At 41.8% G+C, this 24,427-nt stretch overlaps 1 protein-coding gene across 2 annotated transcripts in view; it reads left to right on the plus strand.

Moving 5' to 3' along the window:
- AKAP10 (A-kinase anchoring protein 10) overlaps window positions 1-23,237 on the plus strand; it is a 41,009-nt gene extending 17,772 nt beyond the window's left edge. Inside the window, exons 5-15 of one of the 2 annotated variants that reach the window (XM_069542930.1) lie at window positions 1,882-1,980; window positions 4,045-4,129; window positions 4,859-4,982; window positions 6,122-6,258; window positions 8,010-8,154; window positions 9,759-9,932; window positions 13,080-13,189; window positions 15,554-15,636; window positions 18,258-18,310; window positions 18,940-19,035; window positions 22,052-23,237. In XM_069542930.1, coding sequence (XP_069399031.1) covers window positions 1,882-1,980; window positions 4,045-4,129; window positions 4,859-4,982; window positions 6,122-6,258; window positions 8,010-8,154; window positions 9,759-9,932; window positions 13,080-13,189; window positions 15,554-15,636; window positions 18,258-18,310; window positions 18,940-19,035; window positions 22,052-22,057 — 1,112 coding nt within the window. In that variant the 3' untranslated portion in view covers window positions 22,058-23,237. Of the gene's footprint in view, window positions 1-1,881; window positions 1,981-4,044; window positions 4,130-4,858; window positions 4,983-6,121; window positions 6,259-8,009; window positions 8,155-9,758; window positions 9,933-13,079; window positions 13,190-15,553; window positions 15,637-18,257; window positions 18,311-18,939; window positions 19,036-20,354; window positions 20,875-22,051 lie in introns of those variants that run through there. The other variant, XM_069542929.1, reaches the window with a different exon arrangement.
- The last annotated feature ends 1,190 nt before the right edge of the window (window positions 23,238-24,427 follow it).

The following is a 24,427-nucleotide window of genomic DNA, read 5'->3' on the forward strand; positions in this document are numbered from 1 at the left end:
CCCAGGTTGTCACCTGTACGTCAGATTCCCACTACCTCTTCCTCTTTTGTTAATTTGCTGTCAAGGCTCAAAGAACTTAGGGGAACACATTATATATGTTTAGTGATGTAAAAGGATATTATAAAGGAGGAAAATGAGCTTCCAGATGAAGAGATCCATGGGGTGAAGTCCAGAAGGATCCCAAGTGCAGGAGCTTCTGTCTCTCTGGGGTTGGGGTGATCTCCCCTCTGGCACATGGACACATTGATGTACCCAGAAGCTCTCTGAGCTGCTTCATTTAGGGTTTTTATGGTGTCATCACGTAAGCACGGTTGATTAAATCATTAGCTGTTGGTGATTGGCTTGATGGTCCACGTTGGGGAGTGGGGCTGGAGTTCTTGTTCCTTCTCTGGCAACTGGCTCCCTCTCTGCACAAGTCACTTTGTGTCCATAAACTTTTCCTGTGGTTGAAAGAGCTTTATTATGATTAACAAATGATGTTCCTCTGACCCCTACTGTAACTCAGGAAGCTGCAAAGGTTTTAGGAACTCTGTGCCAGGAACCAGGACAGAAATTGTACATACACACATGTATACGCATAGGCTTCCCTTGTGGCTTGGATGGTAAAGCATCTGCCTACAATGCAGGAGACCCTGGATTGGGATGATCCCCTGGAGAAAGAAGTAGCAACCCACTCCTCTATTCTTGCCTGGAGAATCCCATGGACAGAGGAGCCTGGCAGGCTGCAGTCCATAAGGTCATGACTGTGCAACTAACACAACAACACACACAAACTATATATATATATATACACACACACACAATAACATATATAATATACATACATTTCTTCTCATATCCTGATAGCACTATGTACATTTGACCCAAATAAAAAAGCTCAACAGATTGAATGCCAAAACAGATATGAGAATCTTAACAGTTTGCTATCAAGAAAACTAAGAGTTGCAAAAATATAAAATGACACCCTCTTATTAATTTTTTCAGTTTGGGAAATAGTTATTTTTTTTAAAATGGTGTTTATGTTAACTTTTAACAGATTTAATGTTGTTCATTTAAACTGGATAATTTTTTCTCAACTTAATTTTCAATACCTTACTATCTATAGGTAAAACTCAGATAAATGGAAGCTCAGTAATTTTTAAGATTGCAAAGTCCCAAGACAGAAAGTTTGAGACTCACTGTTTTAACCTTCCAGGGTTGTTGAAGGTCAGATGAATGTATTCTTGAATGTGAAATTTGGTAAAATATTTTCAACATGCTGCTGCTAACTCGCTTCAGTCGTGTCCGACTCTGTGCGACCCCATAGATGATGGCAGCCCACCAGGCTCCCCCATCCCTGGGATTCTCCAGGCAAGAACACTGGAGTGGGTTGCCATTTCCTTCTCCAGTGCATGAAAGTGAAAAGTGAAAGTGCAGTTGCTCAGTCCTGTCCGACTCCTAGCGACCCCATGGACTGCAGCCTACCAGGCTCCTCCGTCCACGGGATTTGCCAGGCAAAAGTACTGGAGTGAGTTGTCATTGCCTTCTCCGATTTTCAGCATGGATTTGTAAATAACTTGAGCCCCCTCTGTGTAAATCCTTCAGGTTCCAACTTTGGAGAGGAGATACGGAAAGAGGATGTGTGAGAATAAGTATTTGCTGTTTCTCATGAGCTTGTTAGCTGTGGGAAGGGCAGGGGGCTTCCTCATAACTCCTCTGCTTCACCAACCAAAGGATGTAAAAGCAACTTTGTGACAGAGGCTTGTTTTGTCCTAAGTTTATTTACTTGTGTATTCGTGTGTATGCTTGGGTCCACAGCAAAGCCTTGCTGTTGGTGAATATGTTCCATTACTGGTACAAGTTGCTTTTTGGTTTTGAAATTGTCGCTGTCTTCCCTTGCAGGTATAGAGCAAGATGCAGTGAATACTTTTACCAAATACATATCTCCAGATGCTGCTAAACCGATACCAATTACAGAAGCAATGAGAAATGACATCATAGGTAAGCAGTGCTTGAAGCTATGGCCAAAAAAAAAAAAGCCTGTTTTTGGTTATTGAGAGAATTTTTCATGAATATGAAATTCAGCATCTCCCTTCCATGTCTTGTTTTCAGTGTACATTATTGCATCTGACTGTTGCTCACTTAAAAGGTTTCCCTCTTATTCATTATTATTAGTTTATTTGAAAAATAGTAGCATATGTTTGCTTGAGTACTTACTGTGTCCCAGACAATATTCTAAGCACTTCCCCTGGACAAACTCATATAATCTTCTAAAGAACCTTTTAGCATAAATAGTTATTATTTTATAAGTGAGGAAGCACAGAGAAGGTAACAGCTGCCAGTGCACACCTGCTGTCTATAACATTTGTGCTTGATAAGGCTCAGGCATGGCAGAGTTAGGCTTTGAAACCAGACCCTACCTGGTAGGCTATTTGGCAGTGTTTTTCAGGCTACAGATTAGGACCAGTCTCCTCTTAGGTCTTCACCACCACCACCCCCACTTCCAAAAAAAGACTAGAAAAATCAAAGTGCTTCACAGTAGCAAAGGCAAACAAACAGCACTTCTGAAAATTGTTTCTTTTTTCCATCGTGCATAGGTATATAAATTTTTCTGTCGGTCGTAATTTTTAAAATGTTTGAAAGCTTTTACTATATTGTATCAGAAAGACCTCAAGTATGCCTATAGTCACAGATAAAAGTGGTTCATTATACATTGAATAGATATTATATTCCTATTAAGTCTTAGTACTCAGTTTTGAGTTTTTGATCACAAAAATTAAGTGTTTTGATTTATGAAGTATAGCCTATTATTCCTCTCCTAGCAAGTTCTTTCCAGCATGGGGCTCTTTGGGTCTTTACTCATTATTTGGGGACAGCAGATCCCCTCCCCGGTCTCAGCTAAGCTTCTTCAGTCAGTCACCACGCTCCCAGTGCACACCTTCTGTCTGCGTCAGGCTAACAGGTGCTGCCCATGTGTTTCCCTTTTCCTCTCCCACACAGACGCCTGTAACACACGGGCCTTCTGCCTGTTGGTGGCTTGTCCCCATCTGCTTCTATTTTGGAATTTTCAACCAGTTTCATTCCAAGTGTCGTGGAATTTTGGGGTTTTCTGTGTCATTCCTCTCTTTCTATGTGAAAATTTGTTGCTGCCATCTTCTAGACTTCCCAAGACCACCTGTGCCTAATGATAACTGTTAGGTGTCTGAACAGATTAGAATATGCCTATGTTGGAAATCGTTCGCTAGCAGTTCCTTTAGGTGTTTGTACCAATTGATAACTAACCTGTCTGGGGTAGCTGAGAAAAGGAGAGAGCTTTTGATAAAGAGAAAATTCTTTTTCATAAATCTGTAGTTCCTTAGGTTACCATCCTAGAAATAGCATTGCTGATTGAAAGGGTACGTTCATATTTTAAGGGATGGGGATATGTTCATTTTTAAAGCTTGTGCTAGAAACTGCCAGTTTATATGCCCACTAGCACAAGGGTCAGTTTGCCCATGCCCATGCTCAAGTGTGTGTATCATTAAACAGTTAAGCATATGGATTGTTAAAACAATTTTGTGCCAGTTTACTAGACAAAAGGTGATATGCTTCATTATTGTAATCCTTTATTATATTTCCTTGGTTACTAGCGAGCATGCATATGTTTTTAAATTGGCCATTTTATATTTGTCCTTCAGTGAATTTTCTTTTCCTTTCCTTTGTTCATTTTTCTTTTGAGACTTTCTTGTTAGTTTGTAAGAGCTCTTGATACATGAATGAAAATAATCTATCATTCTTAAACTGTCATATATGCTGCAAATCTTTTCCCTTAGTCTGCCCTTTTGTTTTGTTTTGGGAGTGTTTCAATTTATAGAAATTAATTTCATATTGAATCTTTTGATTTTTGCTTTTGCATGTATGCTTAGAAAGACTTTCCCTACCTCATGATCAGCTGTTTACCTGTATTTTCTTTTAATTGCATTAAAACCTGCTAATCCTAATGCCTTTACAGTTATTGCCTACTTTGATTTGCAGATGTGTATAGTTTGGATTTAGAGAAAAAGTTATTTACCATTTCTTTTACAGCAAAGATTTGTGGAGAAGACGGGCAGGTGGATCCCAACTGTTTCGTTTCTGCACAGTCCATAGTCTTCAGTGCAATGGAGCACGAGTACGTCGGTTTCACACTCCCACATTCTGTGGTCTTTCCGGTTCAGTCTCAGGAAAAAGCCAAGTTATCTTTGAGGGTTTAAATACTTTGAATGTTTACAGGATCTTATAGGCATCCTCTCAAACTATCTTGGGCAATGGTTTCTTTTAAATACAAATTATATGAATCCTAGTAAAAGTAAAACAGATTGGTATTTTTAATGTTGATATTTCTTAAGTTAAAAGAATTTGTTTTTAATTCTGAAGTCACTGGGGGAGATTGTGACTGTAGTGTGATATACTTTATCTGCTTAAACAACACGTGTCTTCAGGTGGATATCCTGATTGTTAGTACATGCTGTAAGCTTAATGGATGCTGTAGCACTAAATCCACATGCCCTCAAAAAAATCTCCGTATTCATTCTTTCATTTAACATTTATGGAAAGGGTGCTGTGCATGATAAGCTGTAGTACCTGCTGAAGGAGATTACAGCCTGAGAGTAATAGGGCATGTTGCTTGGTTACTGCAGTAGGAGGTAGCATGTGTTCAATGCTAGAGGGGAGCTGCAAGCCAGTAAGAGAGGGGAGAGGTTGCTGCAGGGAGAGGAGTCAGGGAGACATCGTGGGAAGGGAGGGTGTGCTGACCCAGGCTGTGAGGCACAGCGGGCACAGCGTGGAAAGAGTGTGTGCTTCCCAGCAGAGCTCTTTCCTTGGTCGGTCCCTCAAATTTTACCTTTTTGTCCACATGCAGGCACTTTAGTGAGTTTCTACGAAGTCACCATTTCTGTAAATACCAGATTGAAGTGCTGACCAGTGGAACTGTTTACCTGGCTGACATTCTCTTCTGTGAGTCAGCCCTCTTTTATTTCTCAGAGGTAAATTCTGCATTTCCTTTCACACTCTGTTAGATTCCAGCCTCTAAGCTGTAAATGCTGGGGCCCTGCCTGTGGAAAATAACATAGAGGAGACAAGTCATTTGTAAACACATCAATTGGGTTTAAATACCTCGATTACTGTGTTGTATCTAATGGCGAGATTACTTGAATGGCATTAAAGAGAACTTGAAAATTCAGTGTAAAATAGCTCTATAATTTTGAAAAACCTAATTAAACTGCTTGTAAGAGAATGCAGATTTTTAACTATTTAGAGCTGTTTTAAAACCACAGAATTTGATACTTGATTTCAATGTATAAATGTTTGCAGACCAGACTTAAGAAGAGAGAAGGGAAAGTAGTGAATTTTTTCCTGCTGTGTCATCATTTTTCTTTAGCCATGTGATAGGATTACCCAGCGAAGCATTTGCAAGGAGCAGTGAGTAAACTCATCTCCTTGAGGCATGCACTTTAGTGTGATGGGGTGTGTTAGGCTTCAGCTAATGAAATTGTTGCAAAGCAAGTGACTTTGAAGTCTGGGTAGAGGGTTCCTAGTTTCACAGAGTGGTCACTTAGACCCACACCTTCATCCTACCTCCTCACAAGGGTACAGTTACTTAGCTGATTCGAGTTTTCACCCCCTCTCTTTACCTTAAGTTTAATTGAGTATTTGTTCAGGTTGCTGTGGCTGCATGGAATGGTGGAAACAATCAGGTGTTCGAGATTGGGTCCAGTTGGTTTATTCTCTGTATGCTTGGCAGCAAGGAACCACTAATCCACCTTTAATTTTAACTCCCGTTCACTGAAGTTTGCTTTCAGCTGTGTGGTGGTAGGGTTTCTGTTGTTGCTTAGAGTTGTTTGTTTGTTTTGATTGGGGGGTTTGTTTGTTGGTTTGGTTTGTTTTTTTTCCCTCCTAAAACAGTATTTTAATATTTTTTCAATCTCAAATGACTGTAAGTTGCTGACTGGCATTAATTGAGCAAGTGGATCTCTTTGGGGAGTGGGTGGTTTTGCGGTGATTTCTTCTCTTGATGTCCTATATTTCAATAATTGATGCTTATATATATAGATGAGAGATGGTGAGAGAAATTTGTTTACAGATTTTCAGTCTGATTTTCCTCTTTTATATGTTTACTTCCCAGTACATGGAGAAAGAGGACGCAGTGAATATCCTACAGTTCTGGTTGGCAGCAGACAACTTCCAGTCTCAGCTCGCTGCCAAAAAAGGGCAGTACGATGGACAGGAGGCGCAAAATGACGCCATGATCTTATACGACAAGTGAGTCTAGTTGGTGGAGGACTTTGGCACTTAGCAGATACTGAGCATTTGATGTGCTCTTGGGAAGTAAAGGTGGGTCACCTGGGTCTCTGCCATCAGGGAGCTTGCAGGGAGCCACGGAGGAGCTGCTCACTGGTGTGTGCAGAGTGGGCGTTCCTAGAACACCAGTTGCTGGTGGGAATGCGGGGGGTGTGAGGGGCGTGTAGGTCAGTGATGGTGGAGGTCACCGAGGGCTTCACAGAAGGAAGATGTGATGGCATCCCAAAGAGTGAGTTGGATTCTGTCGCCGAAGAAGGTGGGAAAGAATGTTCTTGGAGGAGACACCGGCATGAGCAGACTCAGTGGTGCTTTGGGTGATTGAAAACTTGGGTTGGGACATGAAAGAAGATGAAACCAACGGGAATATATTGCAGAGGGCTCAGTGGCTCCTCAGCCAGACTGACCGCTTAGCAGAGAGCAGTTTTTCATTAGCTTTCCCGGAAGATGAGATGGCAGCACAGTCTGACAAGGAATGGAACTGGAAACTGTGTTCGCTCCTCATTTTCATCCAACTTTTCTCCTTCTGTGAAGAAAAGCAGTGTGATGTTTGTATCCACAGGCACTTGCTAAGAAGACAGCTTGAGGGTAAAGAAAAAAATCAGCGGGACCTTAGGGCTGGCAGAGGCTGAGAGCATCTGGGTCAGGGGTTTCCGCTTGCCTGGCGTGCTCACGCTCCTGTCAGTGCACGTGCCACCTAGGAACTTGTCAAAACTAGGTTTCCTGTCCTCTGGTGGAAGACATTCTGACTCGGTGGGTTTGAGGTATGACCCAGGAATCTTTCTCTGTAAAAACATGTGGTGATCCTGATGAATACCCAGGAGAAGATCTGGTCTGACTTTCCCAATTTGCTGATGAGAACACCAGGGCCCACACAGGTGGTGAATTTCTCAAAGTCACAGGGCAGATTAGCGGCAGGACTTGGATGTGGTTCTAATGTTTGTCCAGTGTTTATTTTAGTATGATATATTTGTGGGAAAATATTGTACAGGAAACATTGTTATATGGACATTAACATGGCAGATGTGTACATTTAGAAATTCGGGGTAGTTCCCTCGTAATCCAGTGGTTACAATTCCGTGCTTTCAAGGATTGAATCTGGGGCCTAGGTTCAAGCCCAGGTCTAAGAACTAAGACCCTGCAAGCCACATAGTGTGGCCAAAAAAAATTTTTTTTGGTATGCGTTGCCCCACAATTCAAAGCATAGAGGAATAACTGTCAACTTACTTGTTGCAAGGTGGAAGGAAGCTCACTTTTTGTTAAGAAAATACTGATAACAAGAAAGTGGGGTTTTCTGTGCTGGAACAGAAGAGTGGCAGCAGTGAGGACCTGGCGGAGCTCAGTGCACCCCTCGCCGTCTGCCCTGGGTCCCATGTCCAAACGGGGAGCCGCCTTCAAACGAAGACGCCCACCAGCACTATTGTTTTATCAGGTCATTGTGCCAAATTTGACTTCACCCATTCCTACTCTTTCGCTTTTCTTTTTTTTCCTAATACCGTGTTTCATTAGCCTTTCTGTATGTGCGTTGTAAAGAGGAGCTGGAAGCCACAGAATGCTCAGATGTGGTGGGAGAAAAGGTCGCTGCAGGGCTGCCCTCCACCCAGCTCCGTAGGCCTTGGTCTGCACGAGCCTCATAGGAGGGTCTCTGGAGTCCGTGCCAGAAGGCGCTGTGATTGCTGGGATATGGGTTGACTTTGGCCGTCTTTCTGCTGTAGGTACTTCTCCCTCCAGGCCACACATCCTCTTGGATTTGACGATGTTGTGCGACTGGAAATTGAATCCAACATCTGCCGGGAAGGTGGGCCACTCCCTAACTGTTTCACAACTCCATTACGTCAGGCCTGGACAACCATGGAGAAGGTAACCAAAACCCCAGAAGTATTAAACTGTAGGAAGTTTTTCCTGGTTTAAGTCAGAAAATGAAATGTGGAGGAAAGCAAACACAACAGTGGACAACTGAAACAGTGCAATGTTGATTAAGAGCAAAGGCTTTGAGTCTGGCTTGGTGTGTATTAATCTCAACCCTATAGGCCGAGGGACCCAGGCAGCTCCCGAAGTCCTTCAGTGCCATTTTTCTCCTCTCTGAGGTGGGGCTCATACAGGTACTTAACCTCAGAAGTGTTTTGAGGATGAGTGAGGTAAGACGTGTAGAGTGCTTACTAGTAACATAGCCCCTGACACATCCTAAGCGTTAAAGAATGTTAACTGCCGTTATTACTGTTGCTGTTATTATTGCTTTTAGATAATTGATAGTACTGAGCAAAGTTAGCTTAGGGGTGATCCAAATTTTTCACCAAACCCTCTAACAGGGTTGGAACAGTTAGTTTTTTGTATCATTGTCACTTACAAGGTAAGTGCTAATAGCTGCTTATTATTGATAAAGAGTTGGAACTTGTGCCTCAGTTATTCTCTGGTGAACTAGAGCAGTTTTAACTGGGCATGGCACAGAGCCCAGGATAAGCCCATGAGGTGGTTCCTCTCCTGTATGGCTCGTGCATCAGGTGGAAAGGGATTAATTACACTGCTGCATGACCACCCCTCAAACCTGCGTGTCAGGAGTGTGGCAGGGAGCTGCTGGGAAACTGGATAGCTCTTGTCCAGGGCTGATCATTTTTTCATGATTAAATAAATATTGTCTAATCTTAGAGGGAAAGTTCAAGATCTGTACCATACAAAGAAGGTAAACTTTCTGGTTAATAAAAGAGAAAAATAGAATATCAGAGTACAGTACTATCAAGTAGGTAAATGGGGAGAAGAATGTCTGCCTCCTTCACCAATACTTTGAGTATTTCTGTGCTGGATGTTGTTGTGACAGGGGTAAACAGAAGAAAAAACATGGTTTCTACCCTTCTGCAGCTCTGTCTAGGAGGAAGGCGTGTGTGAAACACAGACATCAATATTTATAGTTGTGCTGAATACTGTAAAGGAAAAGTTGAAAATAGGAAATACCAGTAATAATAATGGGAGCTTAGGATCATTAATAATTTTTAAATGCAAACGAAAACATCTTGTGTACATTAGATGTTTATTTAACGGTGATTTGAAAAAACAGATGCCAGTGTTGGAAAGCCTGTGTCAGAATAGACGCCTTGATAATACTGCTAGTGATTATCCTTACGATTTATCAAAGCTGAAGTTTTCATGAGTTGAACTCAGTAGTCACACTCCTGGTAATTTATTTTAAAGAAATCAGTCCAGAAGTCAAAATCAACATATACACGAAGACTTCAGTATTTATAACAAACCAGAAAAGCCTAGTTTCAAATTACACTCGCTCCCTGGTCACTAAGAAGTCCAGATTCAGTAGTTTCATGGCTAGTTTTCCGGGGGGAGCCTATAGATTGTACATGTTGTAGTTTTAGTTATAGTGTAAACTGTGTACAAAGGGATAATACTTGGAGTACAGCAAGACGCAAGATCAGGAGTGGTGACTGGTAGCATTAACAAAGTATCTTCTCTTTCAGGTCTTTTTGCCTGGCTTTTTGTCCAGCAATCTGTATTATAAATACTTGAACGATCTCATCCACTCAGTTCGAGGAGACGAGTTCCTGGGGGGGAGTGTCTCGCTGACGGCTCCAGGCTCTATGGGTCCTCCTGACGACTCCCACCCTGGGGCTGCCGACAGCTCCACCTCTCAGGTAGTGACCCGTGTGCCCAGCCATTAGGATCCTTTCACTCAGATCCTAGCATCAGACCCCGTTTATACACTTTAGGTTGTGGAAGAAACAAGGAAAGAAAATTAGCCTACTTACTAGATATTCTAACCAAAATCTTTCTGATGATTGACAAACCCGAATTAACTTTTTGGCCAACCCAGTAGAATGCTGTTTTTGTTTAGACACAAAGGTCTAGCTAGGTGCTAACCATAAAAAGTACTTTTACATTTTTGGTTGGAATATAATAATATGTTACAGAAAAGTCTACATTTAATAATCATGTAGAGCTTGAAGAATTTAGATAAGCAAACCTAACCCATGTGACCAGCATCTAGGTCAAGAAAGAGAACACCTTACCAGGTTGTCAGACACTCTTGTCCCCTTCCTGCCACTGTCCTCCTCTTTTCTTTCTTTTTTTTGTACAACCTTATTGAGGTATACTTCACATACCGTACAGTTTATCCATTTACACTGTATAATTCAGTGGTTTTGTAGTACATTTATAGCGTTGCTTAACTCTCACCACGATCAGTTATAGAACATTTTTTCACCCAAGAAAGGAGGCCTGTACCCTTTAACTCTCACCCTCCAAGTCCTCGTTCCTCCAGCCCTAGGTGACTGCTAGTTGACTTTCTGTCTCTATAGATTTGCCTGTTCCAGATGTCTCATACAAGTGGAACCTTGTGATATGTTGTCTTTGTGACTGGTTTCTTTTTTCGAGGTTCATCTGTGTTTTTAGCATGTATTAGAACTTTGTTCTTCTTATGGCCAAGTGACACTCCATCATATAGACACACCACATTTTGTTCACTCCTCAGCTTGTGGATGTCGGGGTTATTGTTTTGGCTGTTATAAGTCACGCTGCTGTACAGTTTTTGTGTGGATGTATATTTTCATTTCTCTGGTGTACATACCTAGGAGTAGGATGGCTGGGTCAAATGATGACTGTTTAACTCAGTCTTGATTACTGTTCCTTTGTAATAAGTTTTGAAATCAGGAGTAGAGTCCTCCAACTTAGTTCTTCTTTCTCAAGATTGTTTTGATGGTTTGAGATCTCTTGCAATTCCATATGAATTTTAGGATCAGCTTGTCAATGTCTACGAAGAAGCTAGTCAGGATTCTGATAGGGAAGGAGGACTTCTAACTCCACAGATCAATTTGGTGAGGATTGCCATCTTATATTTTGTTGTTTTCAAGTATAGTTCTGTGTTTCTTGTCTTAAATTTATTTCTAGGATGTTTTATTTTTCTTAATGCTTTTATATATGTAATTGTTTTCTCAATCTCATATTCAGCTTGTTCATTGTGTTTAGAAATGCAATTTTTTTATTGAGGAAAAACTCCTTTAGCATGAATTTAACCATTATAAAGTATATGGCTCTGTGACATCAGTATATTTGCAGTCTTGTGTTGCCATCACCACGACTTGCTCATCGTATCAGATGGAAACCTCGTGTCCACTAAATGGCCACCCCTCATGCCCACCTGTTTCTTCTGAGAGTTTTGGGCCTTTGATCCATTTTGAGTTAGTTTTATATATTATGTGAAGTAGGATTCAACTTTATTCTTTTGAATGTGAATATCTAGTTGTCTCAGCACTGTTTATTGAAAAAACTCCTCTTTCACCATTGAATGGTCCTGGCACCCTTGTTGAAAATCATTTGACCTTAGGCACATGACTGAACAACAAACAACAAAAATATGGGTTTACTCCCGGACTCTGGGCTCAACTCCATCATCTGTGTCTATACGTAGACTGTGCTGCGTTGTTGTGATTACTACGGTTTATAGGTTTTGAAAGCTTCCAAATCAGGAACTGTGTGTGTGTGTGTGTGTCCTCTGACTTTACATTTTTTTCATTTGCAAGATTGATTTGGCTGTTCTGGTTCCTTGTAGTTTCATGTGAATTTTAGGATCAGCTTTAACATTTTGGTCAGAATTACATTGAATCTGTGAAGGTTCCTTTAGGAAGTGTTGCCATCTTCACAGTATTGAGTCTTACAGTCCATGAACACGGAATACCATTCCATTTATTTATGCCATCTTTTATTTCTTTCAGCAGTGTTTCGTAGTTTTAAGTGTACACTTTTTACACCTCCTTGAGTCAGGTTATTCCTACATAGTTTATTGTCTTTGATGCTGTTAGAACTTGTTTCCTTAATTTATTTTTCTGATTCTTCACCACATGTGTAGAAATATTACTGCTTTTTGTGTGTTTATCTTGTACCTTCAACTTTACTAAATTCATTTGTTAGCTCTAAATAGTTTTATTGTGGATTCTTTAGGGTTTTCTATCTAAGATCATGTCATCTGCAAATAGAAATAGTTTTATTTCTTATCAATTTTGGATGTCTTTTATTCCTTTTCTTACCTAACTGCTCTGGCTAGAAATTGCAGTACAGTGTTGAACAGAAGTGGTGACAATGAGCATCTTTGCTGTAGAGTGTTCTCTAAGTGTTTGGTCAGTTACTTTATATATTTCTTTTTAATTTAACCTGTGTTTTAGTCATTGATGTTAAAGGTATTCCTATCTGTTGTTACTTTTAACAATGCTGCAACAAATAATCTTGTGTATAAGTCATTTTGTATAAATTATTTATGATTGAATTTTAGAAGTGGAGTCACTGGGTCAACCCATGCCTCTATTTCATAGAAGTACCAATTCTGACTTGTTTTCTTTGTGGGTATGAGGAGTGGGAGGTAAAATACTATTCATCTTAGCAAGTTTCCTCCATCTTCTGTTTTGTCACATGGCCACACTAAGAATCAAAAGCATTCATGCTGATCGTGTGAAAGTCAGGCTTTACATTTATCAGCCAAGATACATCTGCATGGAAGAAGGGAGTTTTACACAGTTGGGAACATAAGCTCAGTTGCTGGAACTCGATTCCTTAGGGAGAGCACATGTGCCCTATGGGTGCATGTGTCATGTGTGTCAGTATTGGGCTTCCCTCCTGCACTTTCGTTTGAGTCTCAGGATCATTGCTTTTAAGCATCTCATTTGTGACGGGGTTGAGTGGAAAGTGTGTGTGTTTCAAACACTGAAGATTTTGTATAGATCTGTCATTCCAAACCGAGGACTGACTGGACTCCTGAATAACATACACTAATTACACAATTTCTATTGTAGTCCAGTGTGAAAAAAGCCAGTGTTAAGATTCTGAAAAATTTTGATGAAGCGATAATTGTGGACGCTGCAAGTCTGGATCCAGAATCTTTGTATCAGCGGACATATGCAGGGTAAGCATCTTTTAAAAAAATTTTTTTTAATTTAAAATGTAAAAATTGTTTCCACTGTCTCATCTATGCCCTTCCCTTTTACATGTAGTGCAGTAGAGTGCGATTGAGGGCGAAGGCTCAGGAGTGACTTCCTGGGTTTAATCTTGGCTCAACTGCTGATGGCAAGCTGCCTAACGCTCTCCAGTTTTTCATCCGTGAAACAAGAATGAGTCCTGCTTCGTTGGGTTGGTGAGGGGGTTAAATGAGACAGTACGTGAAAAGCATTGAAAACGTTGCCTGATAGCAGTGAGCGCTCAGTGGATTCCATTGCCATCTGTATTCCTCTGCTGCGTATGACACTGATGCATGTCATGTTTACATGATGTGTGCTAGGCTGTCTTGTCCGTGTTTCATTTGATTCATATGTTAGCTATTTTGAAGTCTCTGTTTTAAACTACGAAGATGCTGAAGCATTTATCATGGACTATATAACTAGTACCGTTGGCTGTCGGTAACTGCAGGGGATTGCAGGATCCCCTCAGGTACCAGAATCTGAGGATGCTCGAGTGCCTTGTATCAAATGGCCTGGTTTTTTAAACCTGTATAAATCATCTCTTGATTACTTATAATATCTAACAGAATGTCAGTGCTTTTTTTCAGTCAGTCGTTGATTGAGTCTGTAGATCTGGAGCCTGCAGATATGGGGAACCAGCTATATTTGGGGAAATGGAATAGAATGATTGCAGTTAACTTGGTTGTTTATTTTATCCTGAAACAGAAAGGCAGTGATACAGCACTTCTCAATCTTTACCACAGATCAAATCATAATATCACTTCCTCTTCCCTGAAGATGGCTTGAAAATACAGAAACCTGTGTAAAGGCATGCATGATTACCCCACCCGAGTCCTGGCAGTACCATCAAAGGGGATTTCAGCATGCTTAATTGCTTTTACCAGAAAGTAAAGTGATATCTGGGAGACCAAGGAGTCCAGAAAATACTTTGAAGTAAATAGAAGGTTATTTTGGCTACTCAGTCTTTAGCTGCGTCAGTATTATAGTAATCTTTATTTCTTCTTTCAGGAGATGGTAGACAATAATGCTAAATGAGTTAATTCCCAAAGATGCTATTTATTCTTAAGGAGTGATTGGTTCATTTATTTCAGACCTTAAGAAAGACTGTCAATTGCAAGATGTTTAATTTCTATAGTTTTTCTTATATGTAAAATAAATACATGCTAATTTATAAAATTTAAATTTGTAAATTAAATATATGTATGCCGCTGCTGCTGCTACGTTGCTTCAGTTGTGTCCGACTCTGTGCGACCCCATAGACGGAAGCCCACCAGGCTCCCCCGTCCCTGGGATTCTCCAGGCAAGAACACGAGTGGGTTGCCATTTCTTTCTCCAATGCGTGAAAGTGTAAAGTGAAAGGGAAGTCGCTCAGTTGTGTCCGACTCTTAGTGACCCCATGGACTGCAGCCTACCAGGCTCCTCTGTCCGTGGGATTTTCCAGGCAAGAGTACTGGAGTGGGGTGCCATTGCCTTCTTGTGTGAGTGAAATAATGATTTTTTTCCTCTATCTTTAGAGATAGATTTTAGTGTTTGTTTTAGTTTAGTGGTTCTAGCATCTTCCTGAAAGTTTTCTAAAGGCAAACAAATGTGTAGCAGTTGGTGTATTGGCACCCATATATTAACTGACTTATTAGGAAGGCTGTTTCTAGAATAAAATCCGCTTTACCTGAGGTGAAATAATATATAGGCATTACAAAATTTTCTTCTTTTAAATAAGTTTAACTAATACAAATATATTGATCTCTTCTTCCAAAAATGAAATTTACAAATAAGGCTACTGTGCCCTTTGATTACAAACCAGTGCCTATTTTCTCCCCTTCCTTCTCAGGATAATTACTGTTACGTTATGGTGTATATTTTTGTTGGCTTATGTTTATGTGATTGAAATTACACTCCATTCTGTCTTGTGCTTTCATTCATAGTGAGTTTGGAGATCTTTCTCTGTTAGTCTACACATATTTACCTCATCTTAACTGTGTTGTGCTATTCCATAAATAATGTTAATTGTAGCTCATAACTGTTGCTAAGTATTTCACAGTGTGTTATGTTACTATTTGGCATTGATGGTTATTGGTATTAATGGATTATTGATATTAACTGGGTTTTGGTATTAATGGGTTAGAGAAAGTTTGCTTTTTGTGGGGGACAATTCTTTTTGAGATAAGTCCCATCCTGAGTAAAATAGATAGGTATAAATTGTATTTCTCATTTTCTAGATCTAGATAAGATGCTTAAATTCAATTTTTTTTTCTTAATTTCAAATAGATTGTTAGACTTGTGTTCTTTTCACACAATATGTGTTCTTTATTTAGGAAGATGACGTTTGGAAGAGTTAGTGACTTGGGTCAGTTCATCCGAGAATCTGAGCCTGAACCTGACGTAAAGAAATCAAAAGGTTTGTGGTGTTTTTATACATTGTATCACGCCTTTACTCACATTAGTCATTGCCTGTAAGTGAAGGGTTGTTGAAGATTTAAACTGTTTATTTTACAAAATAGCTATCATGTCTTTAACCTTGTGTTTATAGTCAGGAGTGAGTCCAAGGGCTTGGTATAATCACGTCTCCACACAGTCTCTATCTCTGAATCAGAAGTTACTGAACTTGCTTTCCCATTACAGAAGGCACATCTGCATGAAACAATGGCTCAGAATACCATGCTGACAGCAGTTGTTTGCAGTTCAGCTCTGCTTCCTCTCCTTTCCTCTCCTTGCTGAGGGCAGCTGCAGAGAGTGTTTGTCATTTGCCAACCTGTAGTTATATTTTGGATTTTAAAGCTCTGATGATAGAGCACAGAAGGAAGGGCCACATTTTAAGGCGGCTGTATCTCAGAAGCTTATGAAAATACGGGAACTTTACTTTCGGGTCAAGCAAGGTAATTTTAATAGTCACTTCACACCATCTAGGAGAAAGTGTCACAAGAAGGAATTGTAAGGGATGTTGTGAGTGGGCGGTCTCTGCAGTGGCGGTGCACTGGAGGGAAATGGAGCTGTGTGTGCCCTGTGAGTGCCCTTGTGTGTTTCTTAGGAAGCCTGTGGTCCTGTCTTCTGGGCCGCAGGGATTTCTAAGCAGAGTGCATAGAAATTTCTGCCATAGTCTGGGAATAAAGTGCAGTTGGGAAGAGTCTGGTGTCAGAGAGGCTACTCAGTGAGTAGGATTCACTAGTAATGTAGGTAGAAGAGGATTTTGGGGTACGTAGTAGTAGCAGGAATTAGGTCAGATTTATAACACTTACAGAGGAAATTCAGGAGACTACATCCACCGTGGAATTTGCTTACAGATTCACGGGGAGAGTAAATGAGGAAGGCAGATGAGGTTTTAACATGGGTTCTCTAGATAAAACGTTATGATGTTGATTTTCAATGGAGGATTAAATTAATGTCTGAGATGAAGGCTACGAAAAAAAGAGTATATGAGAGAAGAGCTCGATTTGGAGCAAGTTAAGTTTGAAATGTCTTAGGACAATTTTTAAGTTAAGTATTGGTATGACACCCAAGAACAAATTTTTGAGTTATTTGCATTTTGAAGGAAGTTGAAGCCAAGGAGGGGATGAGATACCCCAGAGAAAGTGCTGAGGGAACAACGGGATCCTGAAGAAGCTCCTATGGAGCGGGGGAGGTCCTGCTAGAAGAAGAGGGGGACACTTTAGCAAGTAGAGGCTGTCAATAGCCTGGAGAAAGAGTTGAGCGCCAAGAAATTCAGTGGGTTCAACAGCCATTTGAGACTTTAGGCAGAACATGTAATGTTGTGGCCATGAAATATTGACTGTGCCTGGCCATAAAGTTTAACAAGACCAGTATTTTGACTTCTGGCTAGTAATACAAATTATTAAGGGGAAAGGGTCCAGGTTTTGTATTCTTCATGAATACTGCTGTTTACTATAGACTACCCCAGTCATTGAACTAATCAGGATCTTGCCTGAGAAACAGTCTGCCAGCCACTTGGTTTAAGGCAGAGTTAGAATGTGAGCCTGTTTGTATTCATGAAAGGATAAGCTGTGTGTTTAACTCATGGAAATAGAGGCTAGCCTCCTTCCTCGGTGGTGCCTCAGCGTTTTAAGTACAGATGTGTGAAGAGGCTGTGTGTCTCCAGGGAAGTTGTTACAGCCTGGACAGAGCCTGGCTGTTTAAAATGCTGATCTTACCAGCAAATTTGCAGACCCGAGATCCAACATGTAGCAGCGGCATCTGCACTGGAAACCCTTTAGTAAAGGAGCTGGTCTGAAAGATTTATGTCCATCCACCTGTCAGTGGATTGTACTTCCTGATGTATCGCTAGATTCTGCCCTCAAGGCCAGATCCTGGTCCTGGTTTTGTTTGGTCTTTGAATGTTTACTGCAAATTTTGACACTGACTGATAGTTTCTTTCATCAAGTGAGGAGAACAGAAGAAAAACCTCAAGCTCTAAAACAGCTTTTCAAAGTTTGTTCAAGCCATAATATTTGCAAGTTAAATATTCTCTTATGGAAACAATATAATCAGTTTTTGTTAATGGTTATATGCCTTAATTTGGGAGTGAGGTTGTAAAAAATTATATATATATATATCTTCTTAAAAAATATATCTTTTGGGGCTTCCTTGGTAGCTCAGTGGTAAAGAATCTGCCTGCCAATGTAGGAGACGTGGGTTTGATCCCTAGTTTGGGAAGACCCCATGTGCCATGGAGCAGCTGAGCCCATGTGCCACAACTGCTGAGCCTGTGCTCTGGAGCCCAGGAGCCACAGCTATTGAGCCCACATGCTATAACCACTGAAGCATGCATATCCTAGACCCTGCGCTCTGCAACAAGAGAAGCCGCCACAGTGAGAAGCCCAAGCACTACAGCTAGCGAGTAGCCCCCACTTGCTGCAACTAGAGAATAGCCCATGCAGCAGCGAAGGCCCAGCACAGCCAAAAGCAAATGATTTTTTTAAAATCTTAGAAGTTTATCTTTTAAAAACTGGGAAATGGCTTTTAGTAATCTTTTTTAATGTAAAATTATGCATGAGGTCTACATTCAACTTTGGCTTTGTTTACTAGGATCCATGTTCTCTCAAGCTATGAAGAAATGGGTGCAAGGAAATACTGATGAGGTAAATTCTGTTTTTAGTGTAAAAAGATTTCTGTCTTATCAGGGACACTTATTCTAAGTAAGGTTTCAGGCTTTCTCTCTCCTTAGTTCCTTGCTTAAGCAGCATGGCACCTTACTGTTTCCTTGTCTCAGAGGTGACAGGAAGGGGTGGCCCTTCCAAGATCTCACAGTTGCTTGGAGGCGGTGGTCCTCGGTCCAGAGACTCTGACCACGGAAAACAGTCAAGCAGTCAGGTTCCTATCAGTCAGCAGGCATCAGCGATCAGTGCCACAGCAGAACTCAAACGTTTCCTTCCTCACTGTCAGGTATACTTTCAGAAATAGAGGTTTGCTTTTTTGGATAGTTAGGTACATTGAAAGACGAGAGTGGAAGAAGAAAAGTGTTTGATTTTGACCATATAACATGAAACTAGTCATGCTGTTGGCTAGCCTGTAGCTGACTCTGGGGGGCCAGTGAATCATATGTAAACACCAAAACCAGAGGGTGGCCTGGGTCCTTTGATACATAGGAATGTGCTTCTTTCCAAATACATAGAAATGATACGTATATGCAGTTGTGTTTAGCGCACTAATAATGTTTGTTGATTCTTCTAGCAAATAACTGTTTTCAACAATTCAATTACTTTTTTAGGCCCAGGAGGAGCTAGCTTGGAAGATTGCTAAGATGATAGTCAGTGATGTGATGCAGCAGGCCCAGTGTGATCAGCCGTTAGAGAAGTCCACAAAGGTAAGAACCCAGCCCGCGTGAAACGAAAGAGAATTAGACCTAGATACAAGCGTGCAGGACATAGGGGAACTTCTGCTCCTGCCTTTAGGAATTGCCCTCTCATGATAGACAACCGGAAAACTGGCAAACTGAATGAAACAACTATTTCCAGATACTAGGCAATGGGCAGTAGACAGCTGTAGCCCCTGTAAGAAGGGTAACACTGAGGTGATACCTGGTTCACTTCCCCAGAGCAGTTTTCAGTGTGCAGGGAGGAGGAAGCCTAGCAAGGTCATTGCCTTAACTGAGTTGAAGAGTCAGAAATTGAAGTTCAGAGAGCCCAAGGTGACTGGAACTCATAGGACAGGGTATTGGAAAAAGAAAGGCCTGCACAGAAAAGAGGCTCCAAAGATATTTAGAGAGGTCCTTACAAGGCCTTGGCCAAGTACTGGTCTCTACACAGTAGGGTAAAAATGCCCATTGTAGGAAAGAACTGCTAGAAATCAGTAGACTGGACAGTTCCTGGAACCTGGGGCTAGGAGTAGCCGATGAAGAAATCCAAAGAGAAATTAGAAAATGCTCTGGGCTGAAAATACAGCATAGTGGAGTCTGCCCTCCCTGTTCATGGCCTCCACATCTGAAGGTTCACATCCATGGTTCAATCAACCATGAATCAAAAATACATTTCTAAAAAAAAATTTTCCAGAAAGCTCCAAAAAGCAGAACTTGATTTGCTGTGTCCAGCAACTTTTTACGTGGTATTTACATTGTATTAGGTAATTATAAGTAAGCGAGAGGTGATTTTAGGTCCTCAGGATGAAGTATGTGGGTTATATGGAAATACTACGCCCCACACTGTGTCAGGGGCTCAAGCATTCTCGGCTTGTTGGTATCTGCAGGGGCCCTGGAAACAGTGCCTCACCATTCCTAGGGGATGGCCATGCTTGTGTGGTACTGCTGAAGCCATTCTTATAGGCAGATTTGTAGCATTAAATGTTGATATTAGATGAGGAAAAGTCAGTCTTCTGTCTTAAACTAGAAAATGAATAAATGAAACCCAGAGAAAGCAGAAAGAAGGAAATAAAAGTGAGTATCAGTTACTTTGGAGGGAGGGGGTCTGCTCAGTCATGTATATGCATCCATTTCCTTCCACTTTACTGCTGTTGCCCCTTCTCTCACTTTTCCCATTCATGTGAATTTGGTTTTACACTTTGGCACTGTTTTAGGAAGGTGTGAATAGAATGGGTGTGATCTCTCTGCCTATCTTTACCTGGAGGTCACCAACAGTAATCCTTAGGAGATTCTGACTTGCCTCAACCAAATACTCTGTCTTTCTGTAGCTTCACGCAAGAGCCTCACAGATAACCCAGCAAGTTGGAGAGAACCGCTTAGCCCCCTGGTGTTTTCTTCAAGAAGAGACTCCCAGTGTTCTTCTAGCTTTGCATTCTGTAACCTGAGTTGACTCAGGAGGACTTCACACGACAGGAGAACTTCTGCTCAGACTCCTGATGATGGCGTTAAACTGTTCCGCGTTGCCCACGTTAGCAGGAGTTAGGAACCCAAGCTACCTCTGTTCACGTGATGTCCCCTGTGACCCTCCATAGTTTGGGGGCAGGAATTGAGATGTGGATCCAACATCACCCCATTCCTTGCCAGCTTTTTACTCTAAGAACTGTCGTTAATAGAGCTTGTTGTAATTTTGAACTTTTCACTGAGCTGATTCGGACCAAAGCTCTGTTCACTTTTGCAGACTCTGTCCTCTTTTCTGTGTAAGGGTGATAATTTGTACCTATATTTATCTTCACTGGCTTAGTCAAACCCAAAATAGCAAAGAGCAAGATAAAGGTGTAGAAAGAAGTGCAAGATGGTTGTTTCTGTGATCCCCCATTACCATGTTGATGATCAAATATTCCACAGTGTGAAACTGTTCTTTAGAACCATTTTGGAAAGCAGATTTTCAACTTAAGGCTTTTCATTGTTGTGTGTTCAGATTTTATTACCATGTGTGCTTTTCATGTCTAAGATACGCACGTATACTTTGCTTTTAACCTTACTTGGTCTTCTCTTTGGTTGGCCGAGATGACAGTCCTGCAGGGTATCCGTGTGGTCAAAGCACTGGGCCAGCAGACCTAGCACCGTCCATTCTCGGTCAGTATGTGTGACCTTGTGCAAGTTGCTTCTTTCTGGTCCCTTCATTTCCTTATCAGCAGATCAGAGACGTTGGACAAGAAGATCTCCTGAGATCCCCTGTAATTCTCAGTCCATGAGTGTGTGAATGTGAAAGTCCTGCCCCCACAGACGAGGTCACAGCTTCTCCTTCACCCATGTGGATATCTCCCTGCTTTGAATCAGCTGCCCTGCATTTGTCTGTAGAACGCACTTGGGCATTTAAACTCACAGCATTACTGACTTATTTCGTGTGTATATTTTCCATCTCACAGTTAGTAAGGACCATGTCTTCTGTGATGTTTGTTTCCTTGTCAGTCCAGTGAGAAGGTGGACTCAGCTTCAGAAGCTCGGTCTCAGGCAGCCAGAATATCACAAGTCTCTGTTTTCTTGCTAGAAGCTCTGGAGAATTCCATGTTATGGCTCTGTCTCCATCTCTTGAATCCCCAGCAGATGGTCATTTGGTTGTCTGGGATTGTTCCCTGTCAGAAAACAATGCTTTAATGAACAGTGTATGAAAGTCTTTGTCCCCTCTTAAGAGTGTGCTGTGGAGTTAATTCCTAGAAACAGAATTATTTGTCAAAAAGTAGATATTTCATTCTAATATCTATTACCTAGATGGAAAGATAAAAAAGCAAGTCTGGTTGTCAGTCCTCATCACATCACCTTCGGGTGGGCCACTTGGCATCTTCAGCCTTCCATTGGCTCTGCTGTAAATGGAGGTGATTGTAGTAGGGTCCTGAGGTGGTACACAGTACCTGGTATGCGGGAGGCACTCACTCAGCGCTGCGTCCCCTTCTTCCTTGTGACAGTAGTGTGTCCCTGGTTATAGAAATGTACCTTACCTTTGTCTCTTCCTTCCTTTTTTCAGATATGACTCAGACCTGAGATCAAGGAAATCTGCTTTTGGAAAATAAGAAAACTTTTTTCCTTTGGTTGGATTCCTCACCACAGCCAATGAAAACAGCACTGTATTTCTTCTCACTGTCGTTCCCAGGAAAGAAGGGCAGACAATCCCAGACTTCCACCATGGAGAGCGGCTCGTAGATGCCCTGCTACCCAGATGATCGCACAGTGACAGTCAGAGACCAAAGGGCACTGTTTACACTACTAGAGATTAATCATTTTCCAATGGCAATAACCCATCCACAGAGGAATTTAGCCCACAGGGATCTGCAGGGCTGGGTGCCATGGGAGGCGGGTGGGCATGGAGCTGGTGTTTGATGCACCGCTGTGGCGGTCTCCCACCCCAGCAGCATCATGAGGCAGGTGCCTGGGGTGCTTTGCTCCATCTCCTACACAAACAGGTGAGTCGGCCTGGCCCCAGCCAGGCAGCACAGTGCCGGCAGATGGCTTTCCTTCCCGGGAATAGGGCCTGCACAGAGCTGTTCATCTGGAAGGAAGCTGAGAGGTCACAGGTCAAGTTGTGGTGAACATTGTCCTTCCCTTTGGTGGCAGTTTGCCGTTTTCACATCTTAATTGCTCCCGGGATGCAATACACATAAATCAGCTCCTTTGCTGGAGGGGCCACCCTCTGCACTGTGAGCATCAGGCCCTGCTCCTCCAACTTCTGTGCTCTGGAGACGTCCCTCCCCTCACAGCACACAAGGAAAGGAATTTGCAACAACCGTCACTCCAGTTTTCCCCTGTGGTTCCTTGAACAAATGTTTGTTCCCAGTTGTACACTTTTTTAAAGCAAGTGGCGGGCAGGGGTGTGGGCGGGCAAGGGTTGGGGAGAAAGGCCCTCATCTCTGACCCCCGCCGCCCATCTTTGCTGCGCTGGCAGTGTTCAGCTCGTGGCCTTTCTCCTTCGTCCATGGTCATGAGAGGCCCCTCGCTGCTGTTCCACTCCATTGGCCTCGGTCTGGGCCACACTGCCCTCGGTGGAGCCACCCTGGCGGTAAGCACACTCCATGGCGGGCGCTGCCAGCACGGCCTCGCCACCCAGACTGTTGGGGGAAGAACACTCTCTTAGGTTTTACTGCTTTTGCTCAGACTTTGCAAAAAAAAAAAATATATATATATATATATACATATAAATATATAATTATTAATCACCTCTGTCCTTGAGAAAGTCTTGAATGAATAGAGTTCCTTCCACTGCAATACCTGACTGTGCAAGAGGCACGCCATTTCATCAACAGATGAAGCAGAAAGGCTGTGTGTGGGTTTTGGTACTGTGTACCACCTCTGTTATTCTTCTAAAGCCAAGTGTTCATGTACTTAAACCATATTCTATTTAATTGTGTTTGATTTTAAAATATATATATATATGAATTATATTTAAAATTGTGTCAACTTTCTGCTTTCAGGGCATTTATGGCTCCTCTGTTGAAATGTGTTGATTCTTCCCAGTATTTCCATTTGCTTTACAAGAACCCAGAACAGAGCCACTGCTGGACTCAGCCCTGTGTTTGGAGCGTGTGGCATAGACCCGAGTATTATTAGTTGCCTGTGCTGTGATTGACTCACTTTGTTCTTTTAACAGAATACTTCCATCCATGTCACTTTGCTTCAGTCTTTAAATAACAGAAAAGCAATATAAAGTTCATAGAATAAACTGTGGTTTTGGGTGACATGCCGCCTCTGCATGTTTTGGAATAACAATGTCTGTCAGGGTCTAGGCTGTTGACATGCGTGCTTTCCATTAAGATGCTGTCCAGTCTTATACCTGTGTGTGCTGTGCTTTCTCAGTAGGGATGTCGGTAGCTGTGAGGGCCTTATAAAGAGAAGGATAGCAGCCTGGAGACCGGCTGGCTTTTCCTGCCCCGCCTGCTGTAGGACACAGAAACGAAGTGTGTCCTGAAGCTCTGTCTCGCGGCTCCTGCTCCTCAGAATGGGAGGGGTTGTCTGGCCTTGAGAGCCAGGCTGTGTACAGTGTGCCCATGAAGCAGGCTTCCCTGAACACCCAGCTTTAATGTCATGCTGACACCCATACACATTGTTAAAAAGAAAAAAGACATTATGAAAGAGGGTACCTTTTGTGATCAGATGCGTCTTCATCACTCGTGTAAGATGTGATGAAAATAAAAAGCATCAGCCAAGCCCATTGAGAGCAGTAAAACAGGGAGCAGCTGTTTTAACCTCTTCTGCTTGGGTGTCTTTATTCAGTAGAACATTACAAAGTGTATTTATATTTCTGAAGCGCTGGCTAGTTCAGTAAGAATTTGGAAGGGAAAGTCACTCGGAACAGACAAGTACAGACATCTTTGTTTTTGTTGTTGTATTTAAGTACCGACAGCTAAGC

Source organism: Ovis canadensis, chromosome 11 (assembly GCF_042477335.2).
Source record: "Ovis canadensis isolate MfBH-ARS-UI-01 breed Bighorn chromosome 11, ARS-UI_OviCan_v2, whole genome shotgun sequence".
Classification (NCBI taxonomy): Eukaryota; Metazoa; Chordata; class Mammalia; order Artiodactyla; family Bovidae; genus Ovis; species Ovis canadensis.